The 9,256-nt window shown below is 67.6% G+C and overlaps 3 protein-coding genes across 3 annotated transcripts; 1 reads left to right on the top strand and 2 right to left on the bottom strand.

The window, feature by feature from the left end:
• Positions 1-2,296: 2,296 nt before the first annotated feature.
• EMIHUDRAFT_111219 (hypothetical protein) lies at positions 2,297-4,968 on the top strand (the record flags this gene model as incomplete). The annotated part of the gene is made up of 4 exons (XM_005786896.1): positions 2,297-2,437; positions 2,760-3,389; positions 3,479-4,766; positions 4,910-4,968. The coding sequence occupies 4 exons, from the start codon at positions 2,297-2,299 to the stop codon at positions 4,966-4,968; spliced, it is 2,118 nt and encodes a 705-aa protein (XP_005786953.1).
• A 1,862-nt stretch (positions 4,969-6,830) lies between these two features.
• EMIHUDRAFT_228477 (Hypothetical protein) lies at positions 6,831-7,757 on the bottom strand (the record flags this gene model as incomplete). The annotated part of the gene is made up of 4 exons (XM_005786895.1): positions 6,831-6,996; positions 7,077-7,124; positions 7,355-7,437; positions 7,680-7,757. The coding sequence occupies 4 exons, from the start codon at positions 7,755-7,757 to the stop codon at positions 6,831-6,833; spliced, it is 375 nt and encodes a 124-aa protein (XP_005786952.1).
• A 207-nt stretch (positions 7,758-7,964) lies between these two features.
• EMIHUDRAFT_228476 (hypothetical protein) lies at positions 7,965-8,678 on the bottom strand (the record flags this gene model as incomplete). Its single annotated transcript, XM_005786894.1, has 2 exons — positions 7,965-8,183; positions 8,253-8,678. 2 exons carry the CDS (start codon positions 8,676-8,678, stop codon positions 7,965-7,967), a joined length of 645 nt encoding a protein of 214 aa, XP_005786951.1.
• Positions 8,679-9,256: the final 578 nt, after the last annotated feature.

Here is a 9,256-nt window from a genome sequence, read left to right as displayed (position 1 = left end):
TGGTGCATAGCGTCGGTCGTGAGGCCGACGACCTCGCCCTGCTGGCCGTGCGTGAGCTTATCTCCATCCTCAAACGACCGGGTACGGGACTGGCACTGCAAAGGCGACGGCTTAGAAGCCGTCGCCCTCACAGACGCCGTCCTCCTCACAGAAGGCGTCGTCGGACTGGTAGTCAGGCGGATGGTCGAATCCGCGAGCACCGTGGTGCTCGCAGAGAGGACCATCCCCATCATCCTCCGACTCCATCCCCTCCCCCCCCCGTCGCTCCCGCCGCGCCCCCCGCCGGCGCTCGTCGCGGGACCTCTTGCCCCCCCCGCCAGCGCCGCGGGCCGGGCCGCTCCGCAACTCCTCCAGGTCCCCCTCAGGCCTGATTGATACGTGTGTCATTCTGTGCCGGCGCGTATCTGAGATGTGCAGCCCCCCCCGCCCCCACCCAAGGCGCCCGATACCCCCCAGAATACAGACGGCTCCATTCGCGACCGTCCAGCTTTTGCCCAACGCGGCCAAACAAAGGTTACACCTCTCGATCGAGAAAAGCGCCGGGTTCGGATTAAAATGAACGCTCGGAGGCACGGGAAGCCGCATAAACGGGGCACAAACGCGAGGCTACACGTCGAGCCAAGTGCGCGCTTGGCGGACGCCCCTCAGGTGCCTGCGCGCCAGCCACCCCCCGGTGTTTTGACACCATTATTCAGTATATTAACCTCGCGGCCGCCTAGATAGGACTGAAAGACTATGACACCGCAGGGGATCGAGGCTGCTATCGCTGTTGCTGCTGGTTGCTGCTGCTGCTGCTGCTGCTGCTGCTGCTGACGGCTGCTGCTCAGCTGCTGCAACCCCGCCGCCCGCCTGCCCCCCCCCCCGCCCCCCATATTGCCCTTTCCCATCGCTGTTCACGCACACCCCAAGTATAGGCGCTCGAGTGCTCCTCTCGCGGCCTACTCGCTGCCTCTGGGGAGGAGGGGAAGACGTAGGGCTGAGCTAGCCTCGCCTTCCAACTGAGGCCCCTCCCCGAAAGGCAAGTCTTAGCCACACGAAACCGAGACCCCTCCCCCCCCGCCCCGATCCCCCCACCCCCTTGCTCCCCTCCCCCCCCTCGGGAGGGCCGAACTGAGGCGCCCGTGGGGACCCCACAATTCCCTTCCCCCCTCGGAGGGGGCCGGACGGAGGCGTACCCCGTGGGCCCCGCTCTTTCCCTCGCATAGCGGCCACTCTTCGGATCGCTGGTCGAGCGACCCGGGGGATGCCCCGCGCGCCTGACCCAGGCGCGAAAACGAATCTGCGAGGCGTGGCCGCTCACGCGGCCCGATGGGGAGGAACGGGGCGAGCCCCCTCCAACCCACCCGCGCTAGGTCTCGGGGGACGAAGGGGTCACACCCGACGACCTCGGGAACTAGCCGGGGCAGTCGGAGAAGTGGCAACTCCGTGCACTGACGGTCGGCCGCCAGAAAACACGCCTCCGTGGCTCGGGTTACACCAATCCTCGCTACCCAACGCGGCCAAAGGATATCCACCTCGAGAACCTCGAGAACCGAGGCTACAAAGACGGAAGATATCGTTGCGAATGTTTTCCCACCGAAGCTCAATGAACGGCGCCCCGGTTGTTGCATCGAGGGTGCGGGCGCTCCTCGCCTCTCCCCGCGCCCCGCGCGATGCGGCGCGTGTTGGCCTTTGCGCGAGCGTGCCCCGCCGTTTCGCCCCACATCCCATGCGCTGCAGCGCGCTCGTGCCCGTGCCCCCCTTGCTGCGAACGCCCCGCGCGCAGCCCGCTCCGAGGCGAGCGACACGAATCTGGCGCACACCCGGATCGCGGGCAGAGCGACGGCCCAGCGCGCAGCCGCGAATCGCCTCCATGCCTGCTGCGCTCCCGCGAGGCCCGACGCGAACCCGCGCCATGCTCGTCCCATTTTATGCTGCTGACGCTCGACCGCCGTCGTGCGCACGCAGGTCCACACAACAAGGTGGGGCGAGGGGAACCGCCGCGGCGTCTTGCGAGCTGGGCCTCAAGCTGCGTACGCTGCGAGTAGGTGCGGCCCTCTTGAGCCCCCTTCCTCTCTCCACGCCCCCTCAAAGACGCCTCAGGAGTCCGAACAGCAATAAAGTGGTGCTCTGCACAGTCTCCAGCATAATAGTAGCACGATGGCAGAGTAGTCCACGACCCAGTAAAGGATTCGCAGCAATGCAGAGTAGTCCGTAGTAGTAGTGATCCCGTAGGCGCTTGATCGCCGAGATTGATCCGAAGCCAAGCCAGTTTTGATGTCCTTCACACACAGCCTTCTGCAGGAACTCGATCAACATGCTCGACAAGCTCAAACTCGAGCTCGTGCCGGCCGCCGGTGACAAGCTCGTGCTCAAGCTCTCTCCTCCGCCGCGGCCGCTTGCTGACAAGCAGGCGTGTGTTTGCGTGCACGTGGCACTGCGCTCGTCCTACCTGCACGTGGCAATGCGCTCGTCCTACCTGCAAGACTTATCCTCTGGCCTTCTGGCTGACACAGGCGTCGCTGGCGGGCAACATGACCGTCAACGCTGCCGGAGGCGAGGCCGCTGGCATCCCGTCCGAGGGCAAGCCCGCTTCGCTCGAGGACGTCATCGGCAACGGCAATGACGTCCCGTCCGAGTCTGCGCCGACGGCTCCTGTCGGCATCACGTCGCTGTCGCCTTCGCTCCTCGGAGCCGAGGTGAGTGTGCGCACGCCAGGATTGTCATCATCCCTACGGCCTCCCTGTCTCCGCACACTTGCGTGTTCTCCCCTCACCCAGGCGTGCGGCATCAAGTCCGCCGCCGCCGAGGAGTTGCCGCCAAGCGCCGCCGTCGAGGAGGACCCCGAGTCGGCCACCGCGGAGGCGACCGCCGAGGAGGCCGCCACCGAGAAGGCGACCACCGAGGAGGCCGCCGCCAAGTCCGCCACCGAGGGGGAGTCCGAGGAGGCAGCCATCGAGGAGTCCGCCGCCGAGGAGTCCGCCACTGAGGAGGCCGTCGTCGCCGAGGAGGCCGCCACCGAGGAGGCCGCCGCCAAGCCCGCCGCCGCCGAGGAGTCCGCCACCAAGTCCGCCGCCGCCGAGGAGTCCGCCACCAAGTCCGCCGCCGCCGCCGCCGAGGAGTCCGCCACCAAGTCCGCCGCCGCCGAGGAGTCCGCCGCCAAGTCCGCCGCCGCCGAGGAGTCCGCCACCAAGTCCGCCGCCGCCGCCGCCGAGGAGTCCGCCACCAAGTCCGCCGCCGCCGAGGAGTCCGCCACCAAGTCCGCCGCCACCGAGGAGGCCGCCGCCACCGAGGAGTCTGCCACCGAGGAGGCCGCCAAGTCCGCCGCCGCCGAGGGGGCCGTCGCCAAGGAGGCTGCAAAGGAGGTCGAGAAGCCGGCCAAGACCGTTTCCAACCCGCCCGACCCAGCGGTGAGCGCGCCGCAGCATTCTCTCCTGGCACCCCTCGCTCTCCCACCGGCAATAATCTCCCTTCCCGTGTGCCCCTATCGCGCTTGCAGGACACCACCTGCTACCCGGGCCTGCCCACGCCGACGGCGGTGGGGGAGAGCGAGCCGGCGCCGGCCCGCAGCTCCGGACCGGGCTACGTGGTCGGCGTCGAGGCCGAAGTCCGCCGGCTGGGCGAGAGCGTCGTCTACCAGGCTACGCCCGCCGACGGCAAGAAGTCGCCGTCGCCGGGAGTCCCCACCTCCGGCGGCATTGCGCCCGTGGCGCCCAAGCCACTGAGCGCGGTCGCGGGCGCGGGGCTGGCTGAGGCCGCGGCCGCCGAGCGGCGCGAGTACTGGGAGGGCATTCGCAAGAAGGCGAAGGCCGCGCTCGATCTCATTGCCGAGCGACGGGAGAAGTGGGCGGACTTGCAGTCGCGGCGCTCGAGGAAGTGCCGGCGCAAGGCAAGGCGCTGGCGCAAGCCGAAGACTGACAAGAGCCGCGGCCGCGGCCGCCGCCCGGACCGGCGCCGCGAGCCGCAGAACACGTCCGGCAAGGCGCCATTCGCCGCTGGCACGTGCGGCGCCGGAGCTGGCACGTGCGGCGCCGGCGCTGGCACATGCGGCGCCGGCGCTGGCACATGCGGCGCCGGCGGTCGCGCCGCCCTCAAGGCGGCGGCCAACTGCGTGCAGGGCGGCTACACGAAGGCCGAGGGCGCCTTCCGGTGGCTGCTCCTCGTCTGCATGCCCGCCTTCGGCCACTGCGCGTCCGCCGTGCCTAGCCCGACGGCGGTGGCCTCGGCCTTCTCGTCTACCGTCGCCTCGGCGTCCTCGGCCTTCTCATCCGGCGTCGCCTCGGCGGCGTCCTCGGCCTTCTCGCCCGCCGTCGCCTCGAATCCGTCCTCGCTCGTGAGCTGCTCGCCGCTTCTCATGCCCGCAAGCGTGCTCATCCTCCTCGCCATCGCTTGCGGCGCCTCCTGGCCGACCGCGGCGAGCGGAAAGGGGGCTCGCGGCGCGGCGTGGGCCACCTGCCTCGCCGCCGCCACGGCGCGCCTCACCGGCACGGCGGCGCTTGCCGGCTTCTTCGCGAGCGCCTTCTCGTGGCTCGCGGCGGGTCCGCCGCAGGTCGCCGCCGCGGCCGCTGCCCTGGCCGTCGTCGGCACGGTGATGTGGCGCCGCAACTCAAAGGCCCGCCGACTCGGCTGGTCCAGCCTGCTCGGCATTCTTCTCTGCTTGGCCACCGTCTCTGGCGGCTTGGTCACCGCCGCTGGCGGCGCCGCGCTTGCTGCATCCTCAACTGCGCTGCCAGACGTCACTGCGCTTCCGGACTCAGATTTCGCTGAAGGGTTAGGAGGCCTCTCGGGTGCGCTGCCCATAGCCATGGCAACAGTTGCTGAAGCGCAAGCGGAAACGCTCCAAAGTACTGCTGATGGCGGTAAGGAGCACCGAGGCCATTTGTGCATTTCTCCACGCTGGAGTCACCAGCACACCCCGCGCAATGTGCAGGAACAGGGGGATGGGTGGCCGCCGCGCACCGTGGCCGCGTGTTCGGCACGCAAAGTTAACGCTGCTGCCGCGGCATCAGCCTGCGAGCAGCGAATTGTGACGCTCGGCGTGTTGTACTACAACAGCCCGGCCTTACTCCACAATATCATGCGCGGTTGGGCCACATGGCCTGAGAGCCTGGCGCAGCAGTTTCACTTCACCGTGGTGGACGACTGCTCGACGTCGGAGCACTCAGCGCTATCCGTGGTGCGTGCGAACAAGCCGATGTATCCGATCCGTGTGCTGACAATTCAGCCTCCTAAGATCGCCTGGAATGACGTCGGAGCCCTCAACCTGCTGATGCACACTGCGACAACGTGCTGGGCGATGAGACTAGATGCCGACGTGGTGGTGACTCCGCAAGCGGCGCGTGGGCTACTTGGGCTTGCAGAGAGGTCAGACATCGACAGCGTGCACATGTTCAACCGCGAGAATATAGGCAGCGTACACCCGGCCAATTGGCTCTTTCATCGGCAGGCATACTGGCGTGCGGGGGGCAGTGATGAGGATTTTGCTGGAAGTTATGGCTACGTTGACGCTCAATTGGGATGGATGCTGTCACAGAGTGGCGCAAAATTCCGTCGGCACCGCGACGTGAATCTCACACAAGTACCCGGCCAACTTCAGCGACGCCTTCAGCGTTACCCGGCCAACTTCTCGAAGGACAGCACGCACAACTTAGAGCTTCACCTACGGAAGCAGAAAGGGTTGGCTCCCCTGCCGACATTGTACCTGCGATTTCGTTGGCACGCCAATACCGTCACGAAAAGAGTCCGCCGTGGAAGCAGACGCAGCTTGTGATTCTGACTGCTCTGGAAAGCTGCCAGCTTTCGTGCTTCGTAAGCGCGCAGCTCGCGTGCGCCACTTTTGAGTGAGGCCCAAAGTTAACGTTTGACAACCCTCTACACACACACCGCTCACCCACGCGCACTGGGCCTTGCACTTTGAATGCCGTGGGGCTCCTGTCGTCAGACGTGGAGACGCGAGGCTCCTGGGTTGCCCCCCCTTGCCCCACCACCTCGAGTGTGTGTGGAGAAGTTTACCTTACCTTACCTTACCTCTCGCGTTTTCGCCCTGGGCGGCTGTGGGGTCGCTCGCGTATACGGCTATCTATACGGCTTTACGAGAGACCCGCACGCCGCAGTATTGTTTCAGTATTGTGTTTATGAACAAACAGTCGTGGAACCGCTACCGGCCGCACATCACTCACAGATGCTCTACTGCTACGCGAACGCGTCTCTCCCTAAAGCCGTACGAGCTACGTCGTCCTAGCCGGACGCTCCCGCGCGTCCGGAGTCGCCCCCAGAGATCTAGCCTGCTCACGCTCTACGCCTCACTCTACTTGCTCCCACGCCACCCACCCCTCCTCTGCCGGTCCCGCCCTCTGCCGCTTCGCCTCCGACACGGGCCACCCCGGCTCAGGCTGGGCCGCCTCCGCCGCCGCCACCTCCGCCGCCTCGTCTTGCTCTTCGTCTGGCGGCGGCGGCGGGGGCGGCAGCGCCGAGAAGGCTTCCGAGACGTGCTTGCGAGAGGGCGGCGCGACGAGGGCCGCGGCCGCCTCCATCGCCTTTCGGTTAGGCGGGCTGCGTGAATGCACTGGGTATCTGAGTGAAGAGATCGCCCCTCGGCGGGCTGCGCTAATGAACGAGTGAAGGGATGGAAGAGCTCGCCTTTCGGTACGCGGACGTCTTGTCGTCCTCCGCGGCGCGCGACGCCGCGGCGGCTCGAGCCGCCGCGAGGGCGGCGGCGCCCATCGGCACGATGCTCTGCGTCGGATGGTGCGCGGGCTGGCTGGGCGGCGCGGGACGCACCACCAGCGTCTCGCACTCGCCGAGCCGGAGGCGGCCGCCTGTTCACAGCTGCAGGTGTGAAGACGCGCTGCTCACACCTCGCACTCGCCGCGCCGCTGGAGGCAGCCGCCGGGCGGCACTCGTATGGGCGTCTGCTGCTGCAGCCGCCGCCAGACGCCGTCGCCCGTGTCGAGGAACGTGCCTTTTGTCGAGGCGAGGTCCGCCACGTGCAGCGACGTCTGCGCGGCGGTGGCGGGCCTGTTCACAGCTGCAGGTGTGGAGAGACGCTGCTCACGGCTAGAGGTGTGAAGAGCCGTCTGCGCGGCGGTGGCGGGCACCTGTAATCTGGACAGCCGACGGCGCGGTTGACGCCGCAACCGTACGGCCTGCGGGAGATTGGGGGAGATTTAGGGAAATTGGGGGAGATTGGGGGGATAGCGGGAGATTGCGGGAGATTGGGGGAGATAGCGGGAGATCGGGGGAGATGGCGGGAGATGGCGGGAGATTGCGGGAGAGACGGGGAGATTGGGGGAGATTGTGGGAGATTGCGTGCCTGCGGCCTCCGCCACAGACGCCGTTCGTCGGCCGGTTCTCCCAGCCGCAGCGGCAGCGCCACGGCGTGAGAAGCGCCTCGTGCGCCTCGCCGGGCCGCGGGGGGTCGGGAGGCCCGTGCATTAGCGCCGCGTGCTGCCGAGAGACCTACCACACCACCCACGGAGCTGAACCCACACTGGATTCGAGACTCTGGGGGGGTGTGGTACTTGCGGCCGCGAGACCGACTCGTCCGGGACGACGTAGTCCGCCTATCGGCGACGTGTCTCGGACATGTCGTGGACGTGTCCCGGACACACGACCGACTCGTCCGGGACGACGTAGTCCGCCTATCGGCGACGTGTCTCGGACATGTCGTGGACGTGTCCAGGACACACGACTGGGACGACGTAGTCCGCCTGCTCGCGGGAGCGGCCGAGCACATACGCCTTCTTCTGGCTCAGGTCGAGCGCCTGGTTGAGATGCATTCACTACTTGAGAGAGACTTGGGGGAGATTGGGGGAGATTGGGGGAGATTCAGGGAGTACTTGGGGGAGATTGGGGGAGATTGGGGGAGATTGGGGGAGATTGGGGGAGATTGGGGGAGATTGGGGGAGATTGGGGGAGATTGGGGGAGATAGCGGGAGATTGAGTCATCTGGCTCAGAGAGTCCAGCAATGACTCTGAACCATCCACTACGAATCACTCTGCCGCAGGCCGAGCGCCTGGACGACCTCCCCGCCCTCGACGAGGTTGACCGCGAGGCTCGCGCCCGTCCCCATCACCGCCCACGCAGGCGGTGACCAGCGGAGGTTCGTCTCCAACTGAAGCGCCTCGTCTCGCCTCGCGGCCGCCGCGTCAGGGTCCCACTTTTGGTTATAGTAGGACGGGTCGCCCGAGAACCGGGACGGCACCTGTTCACAGCTGCAGGTGTGAAGAGACGCTGCTCACAGCCAGAGGGCACCGCTGCACCGGGGCGGCACGTGCGCCGCCGCCGCCATGGAGATGGGCACCGAGGAGGCGGCTGCAAGGCCGGCGCGCGGGAGGCCGACGAGCTCGATCGAGTACGGCGGCGCGTCCGACAGCGCCAGCCTGGCGCCGGGAGACAGCTCGGTCGGCTCGTTCGGCGGGAGGCGCGCCCCGTCGACAAAGGTGCCGCGCGTCGAGCGGAGGTCGATGAGGTAGAGGCGCTCGCCGCGCGGCACGATGGCGCAGTGCTGCCGCGATGCCGTCTCGTCGTCGCGGACCACCACGTCGGCCACGTCCGCCTGCCGCCCGATCACAAACACGCGGCGGCCGCGCGGGAGCTCGTGCCGGCGCAGAAGCGTCCCGCCGCTCCGCACTTCGAGCGCGAGGTTGGCGTGGGTGGTCTCCGTCGCCCAGCTCGGCGCGGGGAACTTGGTGGCCATATGCCGTTGGCGGGTGGTGTCCGCCGAGCGGCCGAGCGGCCCCGGGGGGCCCCGGCAGCGGTCGACTGAAAGGAGGGTGAAAAAGAGAATTTTGCTCGCGCGCACGATACACTAGGCACGGGACTGGCGCGCACTGGCACTACCGGCTGGAGGGGGGCTCCCGGGGGGGGGTGGGCGCCGCAGGCGCCCTGCGACGTAGGCGCAAGAGCTGCCGCGTAGCGGCAGCGCCGCAGGCGCTGGAGGCGCCGCAGGCGCCGTAGGCGCCTTCAGGCGCCGTAGGCGCCTGCAGGCGCCGCGGAGCGGCGCGGAGCGCCGCCGGAGGCGGCGGACAGCAGGCGCGCAAATTAAACGCATTTTTTGACTCCGCGGTTTTGCCACAATCTTCAAAATCCGGGTACAAATCGACTTAGACGGCCCCGGTGTGTGGCCCCGTGTGGATCCCTGAAGCTCTCGCACGGGACCAGGGCGTCGGGCTGGGAGTAGAGGCAGCAGACAGCAGGCTGGCGGATTTTAGGGCCAGTATTGAGTCTGTCATTTTGGCACTGTATTCGGTTTTGCCTCCTGACTCTGAGATTCGG

The sequence above is a fragment of the Emiliania huxleyi genome (genome assembly GCF_000372725.1).
Source record: "Emiliania huxleyi CCMP1516 chromosome Unknown EMIHUscaffold_148, whole genome shotgun sequence".
NCBI classification, from domain to species: Eukaryota; Haptophyta; order Isochrysidales; family Noelaerhabdaceae; genus Emiliania; species Emiliania huxleyi.
The sequence above is the reverse complement of the archived record's forward strand: the minus strand, read 5'-3'. Positions and strand labels throughout refer to the sequence as shown.